This window comes from Amblyomma mixtum, chromosome 2 (assembly GCF_055824585.1).
Source record: "Amblyomma mixtum isolate Tamu chromosome 2, ASM5582458v1, whole genome shotgun sequence".
Classification (NCBI taxonomy): Eukaryota; Metazoa; Arthropoda; class Arachnida; order Ixodida; family Ixodidae; genus Amblyomma; species Amblyomma mixtum.
Genome location: NC_143013.1, coordinates 139006265 through 139032593, shown reverse-complemented (window position 1 = coordinate 139032593; position 26329 = coordinate 139006265). Strand labels below are relative to the sequence as shown.

Here is a 26329-nt window from a genome sequence, read left to right as displayed (position 1 = left end):
ATTCTCTTTTAAGCGTGTTCTTTGTTGGCTGTTATTCAATTTTACTGTTACACTTTTTCTTTTCCAAAGATTTTCTCGGTTTGCTTTTCGACTTTCATTGGCATTTTTCTAGCTAAATGTTTTATCGGAATCGTGTTTTGTTGATTTTGTCTCCTATCCCCAATTTTAGACCTGTCTGTTTTTGTGTGGCTAATGATCGACAGGTGGCGACTCTTATGACTTTGCCTCGTTTCATCCTAGTACATCCTTGCTCATGCGTGTCTCTGCGTTATTTTGCTTCGTGTTCTCCGTCGTCCGCCAGCGCTGCCTAATAATGATAAATATTCACCAGCTCGTGAAGCACCAAACCTTAATGTTTTGGCTTTTGTACGAAGAAAAGAGCTCGGATATTGACCTCCGTATATTAGGTGAGTTGGAAAGTGCGAGCTTAAATCAACGAAGAGGACAGCAGACGCTTACACGATCCCCTCTGGTGGGTACTCGAACAGAACGACAGCCGAGTCATTCACAAAGTCTCCCGTTTCGTAGCTTGAGACGCACTTGCTCCGGCCACCAAAGTAGGGATCGTATTCGAAATCTCTGTAGAGTAGATGCCACGCTTGTTCCAACGGAAAGCACTGCAACGAAGTTTCACAAACGTTGCTCAGGATTGCAGCTCATCGCCCTCACCCCCCCCCCCCCCCCTTTTAAACGGGGCGGTGACAGTTGCCGCCATGCTTGGCATTTTTTCTTTACTTTTGTTTAACTGTGCTCTAAATTGCTGTTAAAATTCATCATTTTCTTTCAATATGTTTTCCTACACTTCTAACCTTATGCCACCTCTCTGCTTTTCATCAACTATCACCGACCTCTGGCGATTATACTCAAGCGAAGAAAAGAGCGAAACCCTCTCCTGCGCAGCGCAAAAGGCGCATACGCTATGGGCGCAAAGAACGCGCACCTGCATCAGCAACGCTCCTGGCACGTTGACTTTGTGGCACTCGTGGGCACACCCAGGCTGCTGCCAAGTGTATTTTTAAATATTCGCAGCCTATATTTGGTGCCGCGGACGGCCGCGAAATACGGGGCGTAGCAGCGGGGACCGCATTTTAATGTGGAGGAGCTGCGAAAACTGCCATGGGCTGCGCGCATTAGCGCATTCTTCAGAACTGTAGAAGGCTTACATTAAAAGGAAGCCCTGCACTAAAGCGTATATGAGTTTGAGAGCCCACGTGCCGCTTTAGGATGTAAAACTTCACCTCACATACCATTTCATATTTTAAGGTATACCTTATCATACCGTACTATATCGTGCCGTACCTTACCATATAATAGCACATACCATACCTTATTATGCCATACCATATCATACCATGTTCTACTCCGAAAATAATAAACCCTATGGCTACCTTTCTTGAATATCTAGCTGTGTAGTACACATGTCACAACTCTGGAATACTTCCTTCTCTGGACTTATACCGTTAAAGTTATACCTTGACATTTATTTGTCCGTGGTAGAGAGAGGGTGTGGTAGATGGTCCTTGGCGATCACAAAATGAACAAGGGAGGGGAAAACCTCAGGTTGCTTGAGCCAACGTTTCGACAAGGGGACTTGTCTTCGTCTGGGCAAAGCGTTCATCATTGGCAGGGATTAAATAGGGCCTTCGCTCCGAGGAGGAAGGCCCCGGGGGTGGGGAAGGAAAGTGGTGTGAGAAGGGATGCGTGTCAGGAAGGGGAGGGAGGTGAACCTTGATTCGTTAAGCTGCAATAGTGGAAAAACTTATATCCCGAGGGTGTGTAATGAACAAAGGCTTTGAAGGGGCTGCGACGGGGGGTTGGCGCTGGGAGGACCTGAAAAACTCAGATAAGAGGATTTTTTTTTCTCCTAAACCCCTACTATCAGTTCTCGGAAACCATGACATTCCTGTTACCCCCTCTGCCCCCACCTTTTGGCTTTCTCTGAACTCGAGCCATCCCCCCCCCCCCCCCCCCCCTGCCTTGTCCTTCCTTGGAAATGTCCCCCCTTTCCTTCTCCTTCCAGTGCCAGCCTATTTTGTTTGCCTTGATCTCATTTTCCTGTACCACGCTGACTAATCCTCTTATCTGAGTTTTTCAGGTCCACCCAGCGCCAACCCCCCGTCGCAGCCCCTTCAGAGCCTTTGTTCATTACACACCCTCGGGATATAAGTTTTTCCACTATTGCAGCTTAACGAATCAAGATTCACCTCCCTCCCCTTCCTGACACGCATCCCCTCTCACATCACTTTCCTTCCCCACCCCCGGGGCCTTCCTCCTCGGAGCGAAGGCCCTATTTAATCCCTGCCAATGATGAACTCTTTGCCCAGACGAAGACAAGTCCCCTTGTCGAAACGTTGGCTCAAGCAACCTGAGGTTTTCCCCTCCCTTGTTCATTTTGTGATCACCTTGACATTTGGCTATTCATGCGGAATATTTGTAAAGTAGGCACAATAAATATGCACTAACCAGTCCACATGATGGCTGTAACAATCCTTCTTGTTGACATCTAAAGTTCTGCTCATTTCTTTAAAATTTGCTACACCTTTGTTTCGGCACGTATGTGCGCACCTATAATGTTTTTGCGCATGCAGACTTTGCCTCCGACTGATATTTTTGGTGAATGCAATAACAACAACGCCTATGATGTGGACTTGATCACGGTGCATATAAATTAAATACAACTCTGAGAATACCACGCGAATGAATTTATTAGACACGAATGCCGTTTCAGTGAGGCTGCGTCATGGCGGCACTGCTGACCGCATAAATTATTTTTGGAGCCCTCGGATTATGTAGTGCATACCGACACCAAACGATTGGCCATGATTTCGGCGTCGACTTAAAACTTACTATGGTCGTTGAAACGACACATGTTTTTTTTTTTACTTTTATGAAAGCGGTATCCGGTCGCATATACACTCTTAGAAAAAAAGTAGTGAAAACGTAGTAACGGCTGCTGTTACAACCTTTTTTTAACCCCTACTACCTATGTACTATGTTGCTACGACCTTGTTACTACTGGAAAGAAAATTAAGTAGTAACAAGGTAGTAACTTCTGCTGTTACTACGTTTTTTTGGCAGTTACTAAACTTGTACTACCTCATTATAACCCTGGTAGTATCCATTACTACCTTGATCTGGAAATGGATGATCGGAATATGCACATGTACGTATACTAACATTCCCGGTGACATTGCTACTCAATGCCCCATGTTTTTATATAATGAAAAGGGTTTCCTAATTGGCAGCAAATCTAACAAAATTGCCAGTGCTGTTTTTTGTTTTCAATACAATATACGCAGCGCGTATGTGTTCCACTCTTTAGTTTGATTTCTTAATTGCACTTTTCACCAACCCCAAGCTATTGTACCTGACTTGTGCTCATTTTTCCTTCTGGTTTACTACAAGATGCACAAAAATAGGAGTTGAGTTTCTGATGTCATGTTCATGCACTCCTTGTGACACATTAGAAAGTCACCACGAAGTCAAGTATTCATGTCTTTCGACAATAAAAACTCAGCAGAGACTCTTTTTCGTTAACACAGAAGATTTCCTTATGTCATTGGCCATCAGCCACTGAAAGGTCCTTCTCAACAACATTGTTGTCCCGTGCGAGAATGTAGATGCTGCTGCTACATTTACACGCAATGAAAAGAACAACAAACAACTGTGGCTGCACATATCACGGCACATAAGTTGACAAGTTAACGTCTGGTGGCGTGGCGTAGTGGTTAGCGTGGTAGGATAGGAAGTATAGAAACAGGATCGAAACAACTTCAACATAGAAAGTCCAAGGTCCGCGGTTCGAATCCTGCCTGAAGGCAGAGATTTTTTCTTTTTTTTTGCTCTAGTTTTTTTTTCTGCTCTTATTTTGCCCTATTACTATCTTATATGCATACGATTCTATTGTCAAAAGTCATTAGATTATTTCTTAAGGTGTTTTCTCTCGAGAGGTAGTAAATGTTACTACCTCGCAGTTACTACGTACAGTTACTGAGAGGTAGTAAACGTTACTACCTTGCAGTTACTACGTACAGTTACTACCTAGGTAGTCATATATGTGACAGTCGTTACTACCCTAAAATGTAGTAACCTCAACTACCTTTTTTTTTAGAGTGTACGTTTGCCTTGAAATGTAAGATATGCAACATCCTACTTCACATTTCAGTTGGGTAACATTCAGAGCCCGTAAAAATGCATGTACCCGCTCAAAACATTCAAGCGCTTACCTTGGGCTGTGCCTGTGGCGAAAAACTGTGCCCCTTCTATTTCATGCTTCTTTTTACAACCACCGTTGCTTTTTTATTACTAAAATCCTGAAGAAAAGTTCTGTAAGCAAATAAAGAAACAAGATAACCATCTAGAACCGTAACTAGACATTACCTCTATTTCATCTTGAAAGCGGCCTAGGGTTGGATTCAGTTCCAGGAACCGCACTCCGGCGCCAAGAGGTAGAAAGCTGGCAACGAAGGGAAACAGAAAACGCAAAGCATTCATGGCGGCACTGAGACGCTGCCGTAGTCTGTTCACCCTGTTAGGCAAGCGCGGCAGTCGCTCTTTGCGCGCGAATTTAGGTACACTCGAACACGCACGCGCACGCACGCACGCGCACGCACACGCACACACACACGCGCGCGCGCGCACGCACGCACGCACACACACACACACACACACACACGCACACACACGCAGGCAAAATTGCACTGTCACATTGTTTTAAGGGCGCACAAGCAGAGTGGGGAAAGATGGAGTGATTAGAGCTTTGTATCTGTCGTATCTATTGTCCCAATAATAGATCGAAAGCATTAATATTATAAACCCAACCATTCACAAAGAAAAGATGACATAAGAAAAAAAATCTGAACAAGGACTCACAAACGTCATGATGTCCTATCAGTCACCAAAAAGCATTATCCTGGGGATTCGAAAACATTGCCCGATGTCAGTCACAAAGTGCAGCTTCCATGAAGGTAATAACAACGGAATGTGGGCGCCCGTTGATTGCATGTCAAAAAGTGGCAGCTGGCATTCGCATGATGAAGTTTCTGTCATAAAGTGTTGCCGTATTCTTTAAACTTGTGTCAGGCTATTCCCAGCACTATAAGAAATGACACATTTTTATGTGCTGCTTTATGTGGCGGAGCCACACTGAGGAAATATTAGAGCGCCTGCAGTACTGTAAATTGTTTCCTGCTCATAGAAGTGCAATATAAGCGAAGTGAAAGTAACGTGTGTTTTGGACCCGAAGCTCTTCTAAATGAGCGTCAAAATGTTTCGAAATGTTTGGCGTTTGTGCTGCTTTGGGCTTGTGCAGAACTTCCACCAATATAGCACAGTCGCGTTCACCATTGTTCTATCTGGGGTATGGAGAGCCACCTGCAACGAAACCCGCCAAACAGAAACTCGCATGTAGAGATTAACGCACTGTATAAGATTGTGACTCGGAAAGGTGAATCACCAACTTGCTTCTAAATAGAGCCGAGAATTGAGCCGAAAATAAATACTTGGTATCACGGTGTGTAAGAAATATTTCAGGTGTACTACCGGTGCCTCCGCAGTAGTGGAAATCTCGCCCCAGCTTCCAACCATCACCACGAAGTGGCGCAATATGAAGTACTAAGAGGTATTTAGAAAGGAATAATGGTGCCGGGACTTACTTTCGGCAATGCGGTTCCGTGCTTAAGGGCAGAAGTTCAGTCGAGATTAGACGTAAATCAGAGAGCTGTTGGAAGATTAGCACTAGGTGCCCACGGGAAAACCACAAACGAGGCAGTACAAGGGGATATGGGCCGGGCATCGTTCGAAGCACGGGAAGCTAAGAGTAAAATACTATATGAAAAACGCCTGAGGAAATTGGACGATAACAGGTGGGCAGCTGAGGTATTTAAATATTTATATAGAAAGAGCGTTGACTCACAGTGGCGGAAAAGAACTAGACAACTAACCAGTAAGTATGCCGGTCATGAAGACGGAGAAAGAAAGAGCATTAAACGACAGGTTAAAAACGCGGAAGTTAAAAATTGGATGAAGTCAATGAAAAGAGACATAGTGAAGAAATTTATCGATACTGGAAAATGCAGATCAGGAAAGAATTTTTCTATGATAACTCAAGAGGCAGTGCCCTACTTTTTGAAGCTAGGTCAGGGTGTCTTAGAACGCGCAGCTACAAAAAGAAATTTAACGAAGAAGATGACACATGTGCACTGTGGGGTGGATCTGTGGAAACAATTGAGCACCTCATAATCAAATGTGATGATATCCATCCGGATGTCGATGCAGGCACTGTCACTCTTCCTGAGGCCCCAGGGTTTAAAGATAACAATGGTAATGTAAATAAATCTGCAGTGGAAGTCAGCGAAAAATTACGAGGAACTTTATCGGCTAAAGTGCTGAAAGGCGAAAGCCTGAGTGCTGCATTCTGCTACACGATTGTTCACTTCACATTTTGTTGGTGCATTAATTAACTGCCAATTAATGACGCTTAAGCTTCGCCTTTAGGAGTGGAACGCGACAGCGTGTTGTAGCGCTGCCACGGAGTCCACTGAACGCCACCACCCGTTCGGTGCGATGCCTTGCCCTTTGAACGCAACGCTTTTTAAGGAAAGTAAATGGCGCAGTAATTCTCTGTCGTCTCGGTGGACACCTGAGCCGCACTGTACAGAAAGGGAGGAAGTGGAGTGAAAGAAGAAAGAGGGGCCGTAATCAACACCACCAAGTTCGTCTAGGTGGTGTTGCCGTAATGAAGAAAATGAAAATTGTATTTGAGGAAAGGAAATTACGCATTAACTGTCTCGCATATATCAGTAGCACTAGTCGAAAATTGTATTTGACGAAAGAAAGTTGCGCAGTAACTGTCTCACATATTTCGGTGGACACCCGTCAACATTCGCGCGTGGTGACATCACGACAATTTGGACCAATCTGAAACGCGGACAAATACGCCTTGCTCGTCAGTAAATTGTTTTTTGAGGAAAGAAAATGTATCTCTCTCGCATATCTCGGTGCACACCTGAACCTCGCCGTAACGGGAAGGGAGGAAGATGGGAGTGAACGAAGACACCGTATTCACTAGACGCACCTTTGTTCATTCCAAACCATCGAGCTGGCATAGCGGAGTGGTAGTGTGCTCGACTCGCACTCCGGAGACCGGGGAGTCAGAGAGATGGGGGTGTTGGTGGTGGTGGTGGTGAAAACATTTATTAAATCATAGGGAGAGGTGTTGGGGGTCGTGACCTGATGGATCACGCCCTTACAACCACTAGGTGGGATGCCTTGAAAGGTACCCCATTGGCGTTTGCCGCAGCCCGGGCGCGCTGCGTTAAGGTCCTTTGGGCCTCGAGGGTGCAGCAACCGGACAGGGTCGCCTCCCAGTCCTCTCGGGTGGGGTTTGGGATAGGGGGTAGGGATGGGTTCTGCTGGCAGGCCCACACCATGTGGTAAGTGTCAGACACCTCCTCACAGTGTGAGCACCGCCCGTCGAATTGAGGATCGAAATGTTGCAGAGTTGCCGGGCACAACATCGTGTTGGTGAGCAGGCGCAGGAGTACCAGCTCGTTGACCTTCCCCAGCCCTTTGCACGGGGTGGGAAGAGTTTGGTGCGTGGATTTGTAATACTCGCATATTTCTTTAAAAGTATAAATCGGATTGAAATCAGTGTCCTGGTCGGCGTCGGGTCCCGTGGGAAATGCCCGGAGAGAGAGCGCGCGGGCGGCGGCGTCGGCTGCCTCATTTCCGTGGACGCTTTGGTGACCTGGAGCCCAAACGAGAGATCGGTGCGCGGGATCCGAGTCTCGGCTGCAATTTTGGTAAATGCGATAAGCTAGGGGAGTAACCCACCCTTGCGTGACGTTACGGCAAGCCCCTCGCGAGTCGGTGATTATGTATTTGGAGGAGGTGTGAGAGGCTGCCAAAGCGATGGCAACCTCTTCTGCGTGAAGTGCTGACTGGGCCTTGAAAGTAAGGGCGTCTACTGTTTTACCCTCGTGGACAACCGCGGCCGTGTACCATCCCCTGGGGTCCGAGCCGGACGCGTCCACGTAGAAGACTCCTGGTTTGCTCCGAAAATGGCGGTCCAAGGCTTCCGCCCGCGCCAGGCGCCTGCCATTATGATCCTCTTTGGACATATTGGTGGGGAGAGGCCGCACGTGGAGGGCGCGTCTCCAGTGTACGGGAAGGCGGCATCTCTCCTCTGTGAATTGAGTGTGCTGGATGTGAAGTCGGGCTAAAAGGCGGCGACCCGACCCTGTCTTTGTGAGACGAGTGTATTGGTTGTTGAGGTGGGCCTCCCGAAGCTCCCTAAAAGTGTTAACCGGCTGGTAGAGGTAGAGACTGGGAGGTCCAGCGCTCGTTTCATGATTTTGCGGAGGATGACCTCGAGGGCATCCTCCTCCTGCTTCCGCAGGTGGAGATAGGGAGTCGAATGCAAGATTCGACTGGTGACGAATGCGTTCGCCAGCCGCAAGGCATCTTTGTATCGTAACCCACCGCGCTTGTTGGAAACCCGGCGGACCATGCGGCCCACCTGGTCCCCCACCTGCCGGAGCTTGGCGAATGTTGTGTCGCAGCGTCGCTGGTTGTGTATGAAAAGTCCGAGGACTCTGATTTCCTTGGATTCGGGAATGGGACCGCTTTGCAACGAGAGATTGATTTGGGTCGAGCATGTGCGCGAGGGACGCAAATGGACGAATTCCGATTTCTGCGGGGAGCATTGCAGACCACAGTCTCGAGCATAGCGGTCCACTATGCTGGCGGCCGTTTGCAGGCTGGTCTCCATATCCCCCAGGCGCCCTTGCGTAGCCCAGATGGTGATGTCGTTGGCGTACAGCGCGTGCTGGACCCCTTCGACCGCACCCAGTAGGGCGGGTAGGCGCATCATGGCAATGTTCAATAGCAGAGGGGACAGCACCGCGCCTTGTGGAGTCCCCCTCGTGCCGAGCAGGAAAGGTCCGTGCTCTTCGTCCTGTATTTTGATGTAGGATAGCCTGTCCGTGAGAAATTGTTTAACGTAATTGAAGGTATTGGTGCCGCAGTGAGGGGGCGGAGGTTGTCCGTGTTGATGGCCTTGCCAGCTTCCTGTGTGGGCAAACTCATGGAGACGATGGTACGTGACAGGTTGTCCGAGTTCATGGAATCCAAACACCTATTCGCAGACACCATGTTCGGGTTTCGCCCACAAAGATCTGCACAAGATGTCCTGCTACAACTCAATCGGGCTGTCCTCGACCCCGTGGAATGCCCTCACAATGACAAGGTCGTACTCGCCTTGGATTTGAAGGGTGCATTCGACAACGTTACCCACGAGATCATTCTCACCCACCTCTCTCAAACTAACTGTGGCAGAAATGCCTTTCAATACATTCGGCAATTTTTAACCGACAGACAATCTTACATTCGGATCCAGGATAAAGAACATGGCCCTTTTCATTTAGGAACCAGCGGTACACCCCAGGGCGCGGTGCTCTCTGCCCTCTTATTCAATTTGGCTATGATGCGCCTACCAGCCCAGCTGGGCGCTGTCGCCGGTGTGCAGCATGCGCTGTATGCTGATGACATCACCCTGTGGGCCACGCAGGGTTCCCTTGCAGACATTGAGGCTAACCTGCAGGAGGCGGCGACCATAGTGGACCGTTATGCTCGCCGCTGCGGCCTCCAATGCTCCACCCAAAAGTCTGAATTTGTGCACATACGCCCCTTACCAAAGTGCACAGCCAAAATTTCATTGTCTCTCGAGACAGGTCCGCTCCCTGAAAATATCGAAGTCCGGGTACTGGGGCTCTTTATACGTCAAGACAGACGGTCAGAAACAACATTGGCCAAACTCCGTCAGGTGGGGAACCAGGTGGGCCGCTTGGTCCGCCGGATTTCTAACAAGCGCGGGGGGTTACGATGTAAGGACGCCTTGCGGCTGGCGCATGCATTTGTAACCAGTCGAATTCTATATTCGACTCCATACCTTCACCTGCGGAAGCAAGACGAGGATGCACTCGAAGTCATCCTCCGCAAAATTATTAAGCGGGCTCTAGGCCTCCCCGTGACCAACTCCAACAAGCGCCTCCTGGGGCTAGGCATGGTGAACACATTTCGGGAGCTCCGGGAAGCCCACTTGACTAACCAATACACACGTCTCTCGAAGACATCGTCGGGTCGCCGCCTCCTTGCCCGACTACACATCCAACACACCACTCTCATGGAAGAGCGCGTACGTATTCCATCCCAGTGGAGATGCGCCCTCCACGTGCGCCCTCTTCCCGCGAACATGAATCGTTAGGACCATAATGGCCGGCGCCTGGCGCGGGCGGAAGCCCTGGCCCGCCACTATGGATCGAAACCCGGCTTATTCTACGTGGATGCCTCAGGCCCCCACCATGGGAGATGGTACACGCCGCAGTCGTCCACCAATCCAAAACAGTGAACGGCCTTACTTTCCGAGCCCGTGACATAACACACGCGGAGGAGGTCGCCATTGCGTTGGCTGCATCTGATTCCAATTCAAAAACAATTATTTCCGACTCGCGAGGGGCATGTCGGAACGTCGAGCAGGGCTGGGTACCGTATCTAGCCTACCGCATTCTTCAGAACAGCGTCTACACCGGTGACCCCGCGCACCGGCGTATCGTTTGGGCTCCCGCTCACATGGGCCTTGAGGGAAATGAGGCAGCTGACGCCGCCGCCCGCGCGCTCTCTCACCGGACATTCCCCTCCGACCCTGACGATCAGGAACTCGAATTTATTCCAGCTTACACCTTCAAAGACATCGTTTTACTCTATCAATCTGGCCATAGTCTTTATCCCCGCCCGTGTAAAGGTCTGTCAAAGGCGGAGGAGCGGCTTCTGCTCCGCCTGTATACTAATACTTTGCTGTGCCCGGCAGCTCTGAAACACTTCGACCCCTCTTTCTCGGGCAGCTGTCCGCACTGTGCGGAGAAGTCTTCGGACATCTACCACATGGTGTGGGCCTGCCTCTCCAACCCTGCTATCCCCCCCTCACCCCAACCCAACCCGGGAGGACTGGGAGGCGACCCTGATCGGCTGCTCTCACCTGCAGGCCCAACGGGCCTTGGTCGCGCGAGCCTGGGCGGCGGCCGATGCCACTGGGGTCCCGAACTAGGGAACTCCACCTAGTATTTGTAAGCGCTGGCCCCCTCTGGGTCAGCTCATGCATAACCTCCTGTATTATACCTGTACATAAATGTTTTCCACCACCACCGGAGACCGGGGTTCGTTTCCCAAGCTCGGCCAATTTCTTACTCGGTTTTATTTATTTATCTGGCCTGACTAGAAAGGTAAATTGGACTAATTGGTTAAGTAAGCAATTAACTAAACTCAAACTTACTTGGAGCATCACTATACGATCCCTTTAATTGGTTGCATGGTTAGTAGCCAAAGTACAATTGGCCCCGTTTGAAATTCGCGCACTGTGACGTTACGACCGTTTCGACCAACTGAAAAGCGTGACATTTCTTGTCGACAGCTCCTGCTTACAACGATGAGGCATTAAAGGCTTCCGCCTTAAAAGCGATTGGAGGATTGGTGGCTGAAAAGCAGAGATGTGACATGAGGTTAGAATTGTAGGAAACCGTAGGTAAAGATGCTGGCGAATCTTAATGACAATTGCCAACACAGTAAACAAAAAAAAATAAAGAAAGAAAAGCTGAGCATGGTGGCAATTGCCACCACCCCGTTTCAAAGGGGGCGCTCCTATCCATCCATTCATGCATCCATCTCGCAGTACATGCTACGATGGTTGGTTGGTTGGCCTCGAGTAGAATGGCACATACCCACTACGGGGGAGTGGCCAAGACACAGGCGGTGAACTGTTGGAATGATTAGGAGCTTTAGAGGAAAAGGAGAATTAATAGGGTATAGGCTGACAGATTGGACGACGCAACGAAAGGGGTCCTGTTAGCTGGGAGATCGAAGAAGGGAGGACGGCATAATGTGCAGATTTCAATACAACATCTGGAATGGTTCAATTTTGTATTGACTGAAAGAGAGGCAGAAAAAATAAAAAAAAAATAATAATAATAATAAATTAAAAGTTTGATAATCAGAAAAATGAAAACAAAAAGGGGGGAAACAAATAAATAAATAAATAAAAAGTAAAAATAAAAATTAGCATGGGAGTCGCTGTGTTTCTAAAAGAAATTTTTGAACTGCACAGCGCGCACTCCTGTTGCTTCGTCCAAGCGAAGTAGCGCCAAAGGAAAGAACAACCTCAGTGGACACAGGCAGACCCAGCTGATGAAACGGAATTTCTAATAGGCGCCTCCTCAAAGAAGAGAATCGGCGGCAGAACAGCAGGAAGTGATCCACTGTCTCAGGCTCGGAACAAAATGGGCACAGTGGAGAAACCGCCAGACCAGATCTGTGAAGGTAGAAATTTAGCAGAGGAACTCGGCATCGCAAACGCGTGAAAGAGACCTCCAGTCTGCGCGAACTCCAGTCTTTGCTGCTCCAAGGGTGCAGAAGATGCTTGTATTCGGGGGATGAAGTAAGCGCCGAGGCTGAAAATTCCTGAAATATTGTGTAACTGCGAAACCTCACCGCAGCTGTATATGCGCAGGTTGGCAGGACCGCAATTATTGGGCCACAGAGAGAGGCCCTTGCTAATGAATCAGCAACCTCATTTAACTGAATGCCCACGTGACCCGGTACCCAAAGCAACCTCACTGAATTTAGATGAAGCGGGATCAGCTGCTTAAAGAGGCGTAATGCCCGAGACTCAGAGGGTGATGATAATGAAAAGCAAATAGATAGAGAGTCCGTCATAACCATGACTTTGGAAACGGCAGGATCTAATTTACGTAAAGCTAGAATGACAGCTAATAATTCGGCCAGATAAATTGGAGTGAAGTCAGGGAGACGGAGAGAAAAGGACCATCCCAATGCAGGAGAAAAAATGCCCACACCTGCCTTTTCACGATCCTGCGAGGCATCGGTAGCAATGAGAATATGAAAAGGAAAGGATCTTAGGTGGTCCTGTAACAAACCGAGAAGGAGAGGAAAGGGCTGGAGCTTGGCATTCGATGGGAAAATGTTATCAAATGAAATCTCGACTGAAGGTGAGATGTTATGCAGAGGATGGATATCTGTGAGCTTAATGTTTAAGGGATCGAGGAGAGACTGCACGAAACATATCTGCGGAGTATGCAAACGAGACCAGGTGGCATTTAAAAAGACTGCGGGCTGACTAAGAAATATTACATTGGATGTGTGGAGAGGAGAGTCGCACAAATTTAAAAAGGTTTGGACTGTTAAAAGGCGAAATCTGGCTAATAAAGATGGAATTCGCGCCTCAAGGTGCATGCTACGATGCATGCTGTCAGCAGTACTAACGTCGTCGTGACTGTTTCGCGTGCACAGAACGAAATTATTTTATTTTTGACAGCATCTTCAGGTGAAATTGGAAGTAAAAAAGGGGGCAGAATATGCCATAACAATATTTTACGGACCGCGCTGGTATCTGAAACTGCCGTGATTTTTCGCGCGATATGAGCTTTTCCTCAAGCAATGAACGCCTACCAAACACTGTTCTTGCGGATCAAACCTCTTCAGCTGCAGAGTCATCTTGAGTTTTTCAATACTCTCAAGGGCTCTCGTTTTACCACCAATTCTTGCGAACTCATCCAAAGCTCCTGTTTTGCACTGCTACATTTCTTTTGCGATAGTTTTTATCGAACTCTTCCAAGTTTTAAAAACTGTATGACAAGTTATGATGATTGTTGTTCATTGTGAAAGTAGTAATGTGTTGGATGTAATACTGACAGCCATCAATTAACTGGCAAGGAGCGCGCGTATCCGCTTTTTCCCCCGAGTCACACGAATTCTCTAGAGGTAGCAGTTTGATGCGCTTGGGCTAGAAAGAGGGAAGGAATTTTGTAGGCATACAAAGATTATGTTTATTAATTCACAACACACACGTAAACAAAAGGCACCTATTCATTACACAGTGCGGATAAGAAACAGGACTTGCAGGCATCATTTTACTCAGCGACAATGCAAAAAGAATGTTTCAAAATTCTGTAAAATGATAATTATGCTTAAACTAGTTCGAGAGCTTCCGCAGCTTTTGTGTCTTGTTTTACTCATCCTTCTTCAGCTGCTTGCAATACGTATGCATTTTCAATGCTACGTAATAATTCACAACTTGTGCCATTATGTCTACTTTGTGCGCACTGCACGGAAATGATATTGCTACGACGAAGAGGAAGTGGAAGTCGAAGTGGCCTCCCGCGTGAAAGGGTCGCACGAAGAAGATGTTGTTGGTGCTTCCTGTTGGCGTTGGTGCTTCCTGATGCTCGCCGCTAGGTACTATTATCCTACCGCTTGTACCGAGCATATCGCACGCCTGCCCAACACGGCTGCGTCTTCGTCCTGCCAAGATCTTTGTCCACGGAACCAGCCGACCTCACCAGAGAACGTGACCCGTATCGTACGCCGTGAGCTTGAAGCCATTGCTCCGGCCTCCTTAGCAACACCTGCAGCCAACCAGCCCCTGCCCCTTCCTCTTATTCAAGCCGTCGTCCGCCAGGAACTTGCTAACTTGGGTTTGTCCTCTGTCGCCGCTCTTCATCCCTCCCAAGTGCCCGAAGTCCCTCCTCTATACCCTGTCCGGCCTGTTTACGCCGCTACTCGGCCGCGCAACCCCTCCGAGTGGCGTACGCCCGACGACAGGCCTATCTGTTTCAACTGTTCCCGTGTCGGCCACATCGCCCGTCATTGCCGTAGTCGATGGTACTCCTCCCAGCGGAACCGTTACTCGACGCCACCTTATAGCCCCGACGCTGCAGACTCAAGCTTTTTCTCGCGACCCTTGGACACGTCAAGACCCACCACCGACGTCCCGCCGCTCCGCTTCAGCCGCTCACCATCTCCACAGCGCCGCCAGTCCCGTTCGCCGCAACGACCGCGCGCTTCCTCTCCCGGCCCCTACGGACGATCACAGGCGGAAAACTAATTTCCGCAGCGTCCAGAGGTGATGCTGCAGATACGACCCGGCTCCAAAATCCTGGTTTAATTCTTCGTGCCCCGCGCAATTTACTGACCATACAAGTCGATGGCGTTGCCGTCTCTGCTCTGATTGACACGGGCGCCCACATTTCTGTGATGAGTTCCGACCTACGACGCCGCCTCCGCAAAGTACTGACGCCTGCTCCTACAGCTGTTGTTCGAGTTGCCGATGGCACAACGTCCCCAGTCCTCGGCCTGTGTGCTGCTCGTGTGACGATTTCTGACCGCCAAACCACTGTGCTCTTTACCGTTCTGAATCAGTGCCCTCATGACGTCATACTCGGCCTTGATTTCCTTAGTGAGCACGCAGCCCTTATTGACTGTGCTACAAGTGTTGTTGAGTTGGACCTACCGTACCTCTCAGAACCACCTGCCCCAGTTGTGCACCGTCTCTGTACTGCCGAGTTCACCCGCTTACCACCGGAAGCCGCAACTTACGTATTGTTTAAATCTGTTCCACCTCTTCCTAACGGCCAGTATATCATCACCCCTGTCCTTGATTTGCCCGTCACAAAGAATGTTGCCCTTGCCCATACGGTTGTCGCAGTCTCGGCAAACAGCGCGTGGTTACCTGTTCTCAACTTCAGTACGCACGTCCAGACGCTTCCTCAAGACATGTGCCTCGCCACGCTGTCCCCTACCGGTGAATACGTGATTTCTGTAGTCACAAATTGTGTACCGTCCTCTCCGGACGATCATGTCACAGCTCTTTCGAGACCTGACCACTTTGCCAATATGATCGCTTCAGATATCTTTGCCGACCAAGCCGAGGCGCTTACCCATCTTCTGGCATCTTTTCAGGACATATTTGACTTCAATGACCGCCCTTTAGCTCGTACGACTATTGTGAAGCATCGTATCAACACTGGTGACGCCACTCCTCTGCACCGCCGGCCTTATAGGGTGTCCAGCTCCGAACGCCAAGTGATACAACAGGAAGTCGAAAAGATGCTCGCTAAGGACATAATCGAACCGTCGTCCAGTCCTTGGGCCTCTCCAGTCGTCCTTGTTAAAAAGAAAGACGGCAGTTGGCGTTTCTGCGTCGACTACCGCAACCTGAACCGCATCACAAGAAGAGACGTCTACCCACTCCCTAGGATCGATGACGCTCTCGACTGTCTCCACGGATCTCAATACTTTTCTTCCATTGACCTTCGTTCCGGTTATTGGCAAATTGCCGTTGACGAGCAAGACCGCGAAAAGACAGCTTTCGTCACACCTGACGGTTTATACCAGTTCAAAGTGATGCCGTTCGGACTTTGTAATGCACCAGCTACTTTCGAACGGATGATGGACTCACTCCTTCGCGGATTTAAGTGGACTACGTGTCTGTGCTACCTTGACGATGTTGTTGTCTTCTCGCCCACATTTGCCTCGCACCTTGAACGTCTCAGGAGTATCCTGACTGTCTTTCGTACGGCTGGGCTCCAGCTCAACTCGTCCAAATGCCAATTCGGCCGCCGGCAACTCACCATTCTGGGACATCTCGTCGATGCCTCTGGTGTACGTCCTGATCCAGCTAAAATTGCAGCGGTGCAACAGTTCCCTCGCCCAAATTCTCAGAAAGACGTGCGCAGTTTTCTTGGGCTGTGCTCCTACTTTTGCCGTTTTATTCAAGATTTTGCCCTTATCGCTCGTCCCCTGACTGACCTCCTGAAGACGGACACAGACTTTACCTGGGGCTCTGATCAACAAAATGCATTTTCCACGCTTCTCCGCCTGCTGACATCATCCCCGATTCTGGCACATTTTGATCCCGCGGCCCCTACTGAACTCCGCACGGACGCCTGTGGCTACGGGATTGGAGCCGTGCTGGCTCAACGCTCCCGGGGCCCACACCACGTGGTTGCGTATGCTAGCCGCCTGCTTTCACCTGCCGAGCGAAATTACTCCATTACGGAACGTGAGTGCCTCGCTCTGGTTTGGGCTGTAGCTAAATTCCGGCCATACTTGTTCGGGCGTGTTTTTTCTGTTGTCACGGACCACCACGCCCTATGCTGGCTGTCCTCGCTGAAAGACCCTTCTGGGCGTCTTGGCCGCTGGGCGCTACGCCTTCAGGAATATTCGTACACTGTCGTGTACAAGTCTGGACGTCTCCATCAAGACGCTGATTGCCTGTCTCGGTACCCTGTCGAGCCAGCTGCTCTCAGTGACACTGACGATATCCCTTCCCTGTTTGGCATTTCTGATCTACACAACATCGCCGAAGAGCAGCGCAAAGACCCATATTTGCAAACCATCATCGAGGGCCTCAGCTCTGGAAGCTTGAAGCGCTCCCTGCAGCTCTTCGTTACTAAAAATGACATTCTCTATCGCCGCAACTTCCGTCCTGACGGGCCCTCACTCCTACTAGTCATTCCCCAGCAGCTGCGGTCTTCTATAATTGCAGAACTCCATGACCTGCCTGCAGCTGGCCACCTTGGTGTGGCACGAACTTACGACCGCATACGGCGCCGTTTCTTTTGGCCTGGATTATACCGTACAGTCCGGCATTACGTCACCAATTGCGACCTTTGTCAGCGCAGAAAGCAGCCTTCGGCACCACCTCCTGGTCTTCTGCATCCTATAGACGTGCCTGTGGAGCCGTTCCACCGTGTAGGGCTCGATCTCCTCGGACCATTCCCGACCTCGGATTCCGGAAATAGGTGGATCGCAGTAGCCACGGACTATGCCACTCGGTATGCGATCACCCGTGCGCTGCCTACGAGCTGCGCGACCGATGTCGCTGACTTTCTTTTGCACAGTCTTATTCTATTCGTCTTATTCTTATTCTAGTCTTATTCGTCAATTACTCACAGACCGCGAAAGCTATTTCCTGTCCAGAGTTGTCGACGACATCCTGCGTTCGTGTTCTACCAAGCATAAGATTGCCACAGCATACCACCCACAGACAAACTGGCTAACCGAGCGTTTGAATCGAACATTAACAGACATGTTGTCTATGTACGTCTCCCCCGACCACAAAGACTAGGATCTCGCCTTGCCCTATGTGACGTTCGCTTACAACACCTCCAGGCATGACACAACTGGTTACTCTCCGTTCTATCTCTTATACGGCAGACACGCCGTCCTGCCATTGGACACACTCGTGCCATCCGCTGACCGTCCCGTCACCGCCTTCGCCCGGGACGCCATTGCTCAAGCTGAAGACGCTCGCCAAATCGCCCGAACTCGGCTCCAAGCGTCCCAACAAGCGCAGAAGTCATTGTACGATAATCGCCATCGTCATGTCACCTACGAACCGGGGTCGCTCGTTCTTCTGTGGTCCCCTTCCCGTCGCGTCGGTCTCTCTGAAAAACTTTTGTCTCCCTACCATGGTCCTTATCGTGTTGTGCGTCAGGTCACCGATGTCACGTATGAAGTTGCTCCTCATACACCTGCCTCCTCTTCATGTACACCACCCACCGACATTGTTCACGTTATGCGCCTCAAGCCCTACCCCGCCGCTCCTCTATCACTGGCCTAACGCCGGGACGGCGCTCATGCCGCCGGGGGTCATGCTACGACGAAGAGGAAGTGGAAGTCGAAGTGGCCTCTCGCGTGAAAGGGTCGCACGAAGAAGAAGAGGTTGTTGGTGCTTCCTGTTGGCGTTGGTGCTTCCTGATGCTCGCCGCTGGGTACTATTATCCTACCGTTTGTAAATAAATGTAAACAGTATTTCCCCGTAACAATAGCTTGTGATTGTCAAGAATATAGTCAACTGTAATGGCATACACGTTCTTATCAGAAGCATGTTCACCAAACTCCTCTTGTATTGCTGTTAATAGGGAAAATATGGCAACATTTACATGTAGCAGCCCTCCTCGTGTTTTCTGCAAAACTAGGGCTGCTTCGGGCCTGGCCACTCTTTCAGAATCTAGGAGCCCCGTTTTGCACGCCGAACACTCGGTGAATTCCAGTAGTATCTTGTAGAGAAACCAGCTCACATAATAGATTATGCAGTTTTTAAAATTGGATGACTCAGAGAGGTTGTCAATCAGTTCCTCACACTCTCTCGCCCTCAACAAGGTCATCAAGTCTGGCATTGAGCTCGCTGATACGTGGCTCGTAAGGCCCATCATTCAACGCTTCAGCCATGTTAGACAAGCCCATCAAACGCGATTCCTCATTCTCCTGCACCTGGCAGTTGCCATCCTTTGGGGGTTTCAACAAGCTATAGGAAGAAAGCGTGCTGTATAACTGCAAGAAAGTAGGAGGACACAGGTGCTCATTTTGGCTTCCTGCTTGGCGGACGATACTGAAACATTTTTCAAACACATCTTATATAAACTTAGGTGTAAACACATATTTCAAATTACACTTTTCCAAAAGGTACTTCGAAAGTTATATGGTGGAGGGAATTCAACTGCCCTTAAGCCCTGGGCAGTTTTTTTTTTTATTCGTGAAGTCTGCCTTGAGGCATAAGTTGAGAAAAGGGGGAGGGAAATGTAGGTTACAGAAAGTTAAAAGAAGGAGTGTAGACCAGTTTCGGCGAGGTACTCGCATAGGCTGCTGGTGAAGTGATTGTCCATAGTCCACTTCACATAGTCCCCGTCGCGGTTCCACCACAGGCCGACCTCCCTGAGGAGCCGTTTTCTAATAGGGGCCGTCGCTGGGCAAGTCCACAACAGGTGCCGCACATCACAAATGTCCGGTGCAGCGCCGCAGTGAGGGCACCTGTCAGTTGCTGGCAGATATTTATCACCCCACCGATAACGGACAGATGGGGTCGGGGCCGCCCCTGCCCGAATCCGGCGCACTGATACCTCCTCCTGCCGAGTTAGACTACGGGGGAGAGGGTGCGAACACGGAGGAATTAGAGCGCGTGTTCGCTGGCGCAGAGCTTGTGAATCGGAGACATGGGACAGGAACGGATCTGGGGGAAGAGGGGAAGGTGGCGGGTCGTCTGATGTGTCAATGTGAGTCATAGCATCTGCTTGAATGTTATGTGGATCGTGAGCATGACCGCGAATCCAGTGTATGCGTACAGGACATGGGTATTTTGCGCAGAGTAGGTGAATTGATTGTGTAATCTGGAATGTGCGTCGAACAGCCTTGAGCTGTTTAAGGGCGGCGAGGGAGTCTGTATAAATATGAACTGCATTGAATGTGGGAACGAGCGGAAGGGAAGCAATGGCATTGTAAATGGCTTGAAGTTCCAATGCCAGTGGGGTACATGTATCTGCGGTGTACGTCGCACGAGAGTTGAGATGCGGATGGGAGGGACTATATACAGCAGTAACTCCCCGCTCTGCAGTATGTGATGCATCGGTGTACAATATGCACCCTTCAGGCAGATGCGCGGCTGATACCGACGGGGAAATAGTGGGGCGATTGTCTGTGAGCTGACAATACGACCACGGAGGGAGCGTCTTTAAACGATGAAGTTGTAGAGACTGTTTGCGAGCTCTGTTTGCCACCCGCTGGTCGATGAGTTCACTGAGAGTATTAATTTGGGCGAACTCCTGAAGCACGGGTATGGGTGTCAAACGAGGCAAAAATGTTATTGCGCGCATAGCCTCACGATTGATAGCTTCAAGGGAGTCCCACTGTCTGCGGGTGAGACGTTGAAATTGTGCCTGATATATTATCCGTGGCTGAAGGATAGAGCGCACAAGCTGGCGGGCCGTATGAGCACGTGCGCCACCAGATCGCATAGCTATGCGACGAATCAGACCTATAGTAGCGTGAGCTGATTTACGTGTGGCTGTCAGCCAAGGGGTGCCAGTCCCAGAGGTATGAAGGAGGAGGCCAAGAATACGAACAGTTTCTACCTGAGGAATCGGAGAACTATCTACTGTAAAGTTTAACGGGACGGCTTTCCGTAAGCCGGCTTTGTTTCCAATGCGAATGAAACATGACTTAGTAGGCGAGAGGGTTAGACCCAGAGGTGGGAGGCGAGATGTCAAGACATCTAGCGCATGTTGGAGGGCCGACTGATGGATAGACGCATCTGGGTGACAGCACCACAAGGTTATGTCATCGGCGTACGCAAGCACACGGATAGAAGGGATGGTTTCTAGGGCTCTAACAAGAGGAATAAAAGCCACATTGAATAATGTGGGGGCGAGAACGGAGCCCTGGGGCACTCCTCTATTGGAAGTGAAGTTACCAAAGGGCTTTCCATGGACCCGTACACTGAAGGTTCGATTTGTTAAAAAGGCGTGAATGGATAGGAGAAACCGGTGAGGGAGACCAAGAGTTTGAAGGGAGGCAAGAATGGCAGAGTGAAGGATGTTATCATATGCCTTTGTTATGTCTGTCGCGATCACCGTTCGAACGAGGTGACTCTGCGGAGAGTGGTGAAGCACGTCAGTAGCCAAAGTAGCAAGACCATCCTCCGTTCCAATCTGGGGACGGAAACCTATTTGGGAATCTGGGTAACAATCGTGTGATTCTAGCCACCACGACAAGCGTGCAGCGAGAATGCTTTCGTAAAGCTTGCAGATGGTAGGCGTGAGAGAAATTGGACGAAGGGCCGAAAGAGATACTGGAGGCTGACCTGACTTGGGTATTGGGACCACAATAGAATGCTTCCACTCTCCAGGGATGACACCAGAACGCCACACTTGGTTGAAAGTATCCAGTAGGGTTTGCAAAGCAGACCCATCCAAGTTACGGAATAAAGAGTTAGGTATGCCGTCGTGCCCGGGAGAAGTGGTAGTCTTGAGGCGTTCAATGGAGGCTAGCAATTCTGCCATAGTTAGATCAGAAGTAACCTCATCGGAAGGCTCTGTAACCGATAAGACTGGAGGAGATGTAGGGGTGCAGTCATGGTGCGGAAAAAACTGACGGGCCGCTTGTTGTGCAAATGAATCTTCGTCCACATTCAGCGCGAGGCGAATGCTTTCAGTGTAATCTGCAACCTGAGAAGGGCGCTCCATGGCGTGAAACACTCTCCAAAGATGTCGATTGCCCTGCGTAGAGGACAGGCGGGCACACCATGCAGCCCAGCGTTTCCTGCTTAGCTGCTTTGCATAACGCCGCGCTCGGGCGGAAGCGCGGTGAAGAGAGGGAAGAGCCAAGGGGTCTTCAGGGTAGCGAGAAGCATAATGATCGGCCTGGCGACGAAGAGCCCACAGATTCAGGAGATGTATGTCCGGGTTTGGGTCGCCTTCATTTACAGTACTGGTAATAGTATGAGTTGCAAGAACATCAGAGAGGGTAGACACTGCTGAAGACGGGTTGAATGTCGATAAACGATTGTCAGCGCGTACAGAGTCCCATGATGTTATGCGTACGCTGCGGCGTACTTTCCGTAGACGCGAAGGAGTGAGGGAGATAAAAATAGGGCAATGATCACTACCCCAAGAATCTGATTCAACATCCCAACGAGGGTTACCGGGCCCTAACCACCAAGTCAAATCAGGTGAATACGGGCCACCTCTTGGGCGGGTAGAAGTATTCGGGTGGTTTAAAAGTTGAAAGGAATTATCTGAAAAGCTGCCTTGGATGTGCGCACCCCTTGAGGAATCTGCTGGGTAACCCCACGAAGTGTGTGCGCCGTTGAAGTCTCCACCAACTAGAATAGGGATACCCGGGTTGGTACAACGAAGGAAACGTACCCATCCAAGATTGGGAGATGCGGAGCTAGGACGGCCATAAAAAGAAACTAGAATAAGAGGGGTGCGTGCTGGTTTAACAAGAAGGGCGACGACCTCTTGACGTGTCTTGCACCACCGTGAAAGGTCTAGCGGAGTATGGGGAATGGAGCTGTGAATATAAATTGCAGATTTACCTGGGGTGAGGGAGGAGGCGATGCAACGGCGATCAGGGATCGAGGGTGAATTGTATGCGCAGAATCCCGAAAGGCGTGGTAGTGAATTATGCTCTTGCAACAGGAACGCCCATGCCTTCAACTTTCCGTCACGAAGGCGGATATTCACCTCAGTGGCCTTATTAGCAAAGCCTCGACAGTTCCACTGCACCACCATAGATGATGCACTATCCATGGCGAGGCCGAAGAGCTTCTATGATGAGGGAGGTCAACTGCTTCATGAGCGCCAATATTTTATCCACTGTCGGGGTAGTCACGGTTGACGGGTGGTCGGCACATGACTGTGGTCCAGTGGTTATTGGGGGTGATTCCTGTGAAGATTGCTCCCGAGTGATTAATGTTCTTCTAGAGGAGTGACAACGACGCTGTTCCCGGCGCTGGGTGAGTTCGTCTAGTCGACGGCGAGCCTCCACGATAGCATTTTCTAAAGCTGCGTCTTCATCTGTGGAATCCACTTGTGAGGGATGCACTGGTCGTGTTGGTGTATCATTTGATCCACGAAGGCGAGCCGCTTGTGCGTATGAACGCTGCCGAGAAGACGGGTGCTGAGAAGACGGGTGCTGCCCAGCGGGGTCAGTTGAAGGAAGCTCAGGGAAGTCGTCGTCATCACATGCGAGGGCAGCAAAACGATTACTTGTAGGAATATCCTGTTTAACAGATGGCTTGTGCATCTTCTTCGCTCGTTTCTTCTTTGGACAAGCGGGAGAGCGTATATCGTGGTCCGGCGATTTGCATAAGGCGAAAAGAACTGATGGTTCATTCATGTCGACCACAGCAGCAGGATTAGGGCAGGTGGTTTGCATATGGCCTTCTTTGTGGCAATGATAGCAAAAAATACGACGTGGTCGGAAGGGCTGCGGTTTGATAATCGCCCCGTAGTAAGTAAGATACTACGGCAGAGTCAAAGGGCCTTGCAGAACGAGCAGGTATGAGCCCCGGCGTCCCATAGGCCGTGCTTGCAGTACTACGTGAGACTTGCAGCGTATGTTAGCCCGCACCTCCTCCGGAGGACTTGTGCTGTCAACATGATAAACCATGCAGCGGAGGGTGTCAGGACTAGATGCAAAATATATTTGCACCGGGACATGCTTGCTATTGTCCAGGGGGATCTGAGTAACTGCGCACATTTTCTGGGCGTCCACCAAGGATGGCAAGTTTACCGTGATGGTGTTAGATTGGCGATGAACGACAAATCCGCAGTAGTTCGAAGAGCCAAGAGCGTGGTCAATGTGGCTTGAACATACCGGGCAGGAATTGCAGTTATATCAAAGCGCAGTGTGGGCTTGATGGTGACGCGGAAAGAGTGAACAGCAGGTGGAAGCGAGGCTCGACTCACGGGAGGCATCAGTGGAGGCTGCAGGGGCTCAGACGTTCAGCCCTGGGCAGTTGAATTTGATAGAAAAGTTTTCGGGTCAATACGACCCACCTTTACTTCTATGTCCCAAACGCCAAGTCACTTTAGAAAAAATTCTAATACTACAAAATCTTGACTGTGCAGGCTTAACCTTTTGAAACTCCTGTGCAACATGTCCGGTACACACAGTTGCACCGGGGCGCAAAGCTTTTTTTTCCCATTTCGGGGGCCTTCAGGTCAACGACGTGACAACATGGGTGAGTAGACTATCCTTCCAAGCCAAACCACCAGAGAAGTAAAATTGTGATGACGAAAGTCAAACACACTCGTAAACATAAGCGAAAACAGACACGCTGTGTTCCCAAAGAGAGCTAACCGAGCTAACCCAGTCAAGCGCTGAGCCTCCTCGGCTGTACTGCCGCCTGGTGGCAGGCGAGAGAAGCGGGGGCTGGTTTTCCTCCGGTCTCACTGTTTGGTAGGCGCGGCGCGTTCTTTTCACTTGTGCTTGGTAGCGTTCACGAGCCTCTTCATTCTGCGCTATTGATAAGTTGTATACAGTTCGTAAATTTGCTTTAGTGAGCGCTGCATGCCGGAAACAGTTTCTGGCCACATATCTACTCCAGCGTTTTCTGACGTGTTATTTTTTACATAATGCATGCGCTTCGTATATTTTATTTTACAAGGCTTTCTGCACATCTTATTTTATGTTTTAGCATGTATGCTTATTGCACGATTGTTTCGCACCTCTTACAGACATATTTTTTTTGTAAAAGGGCGTTAAGGTCACAATAAAATATTATTAACGCTAGAAACATCTTAGTTTCTGGTAGAGTTTCTATCGTCCACAGTGAAATTTACCCGTTTAACCATAGCGTCCTCACTGGGCGACTAAATGTAACACATCAGGTGAACCACAAATTTCCTGCGCGCGTTAATTTATATGCACTGTGAAAATATTTCTCATGCAGCATTCCTTCATTGTTAGGAGATCAGAAAGTCATCAGGAGCCAAATGCCTACTCTACGACCAATGCTGTGGCCTTGAGCGTAAGGTGAGCACCACTGCAGCCATGGCTACAGCAAAATTCTTGTGACGTTTGTTCGTTATGGGGATGTCCTTGTGCCTCCTGAGCTGCGGCATTTGGTAGAGCGACGGCAGTGTGTTCTGCTGGTCAACATGGATGCCGGTCTGGGCGCCAGCACAACGCGGTTCCCGGCTCCCGCTGTCGCACCACATCACGTGCACTATCCTCATGTTAACAGCACAGTCCTGCCGGTGCCCGCCAGGACCGCCGTACGAAGATGGCCCCAGACTCTCACCCCTGTCGATGAGGGTTAGTCGCTAGCAATCGTCCTTCTCTCCACATGTCCTCTTTGTAAAGGCGACACCATCCGCCACCGCTTTCAGTGGGCTCGACAGCACCACAACCATGTTTACCGCGACTAAGCTGCGACGCTCGGTCGCTATGCAGACAGACACTGAATACACCTTATTCGCGCGTAGCTCACGCCATGCTGGTTTACTGGTGCTGTCGAGCCAAATGTCTTTCATTCGTATCCCCTTTAATTGCTACCATGCTATCAAATAGTTACTAATTCTGTCAGGCCACATCGAAGAGAGCTAAGAAGTGCTTGAGATTGGGCTAGTTTGGACATGATGATACGCAAGACGTGCGCTCGTTTAACTGAACAGACAAAGTTAAAGACGACAGCGCGAAAGGTCAAGCGCAATCTGCCAACTGAAACTATTCTGTCCCGCTGGAAAAAAAATCGAAGCAAGAGCACGTGACATAAGCTTGGTAAATAATATAAAAGGTTTGGTTTGGTTTATTGGGTTTAACGTCCCAAAGCGACTCGGCCTATGAGTGACACCGTAGTGAAGGGCTCCGGAAATTTCGACCACCTGGGATTCTTTCACGTGCGCTGACATCGCACCTTTCATGGGCCTCTAGAATTTCGCCAACCTTCAAAGTTCAACCGCCATGGCCGGGACCGAGCCCACGTCTTTTGGGTCCACAGCCAAGAGCCATAACCACTGAGCCACCACGGCGGCAAATGAATAATATAAAAGGGAAGGAGAAGAGAAAGCAAAAGTTTACTCTGTCGACAGCAGAAATGAATGATTAACAATGAATAAAAAATAAAAATGGAATGAAATTGAAAAGAAACGATCAATGAAAAATATAAAATACACCAAAGAAGTGTTTGTAAGGC

At 49.6% G+C, this 26329-nt stretch overlaps 1 protein-coding gene across 1 annotated transcript in view; it reads right to left on the bottom strand.

The window, feature by feature from the left end:
- Positions 1 to 19083, bottom strand: part of LOC149361081 (uncharacterized) — a 41675-nt gene extending 22592 nt beyond the window's left edge. Inside the window, exons 1-3 of the mRNA XM_089567990.1 lie at positions 18995 to 19083; positions 4381 to 4456; positions 460 to 617 (exon numbers count right to left, since the gene is read on the bottom strand). Of these exons, the coding sequence (XP_089424116.1) occupies positions 460 to 617; positions 4381 to 4456; positions 18995 to 19083 (323 nt within the window). The remainder of the gene's footprint in view (positions 1 to 459; positions 618 to 4380; positions 4457 to 18994) is intronic.
- Positions 19084 to 26329: the final 7246 nt, after the last annotated feature.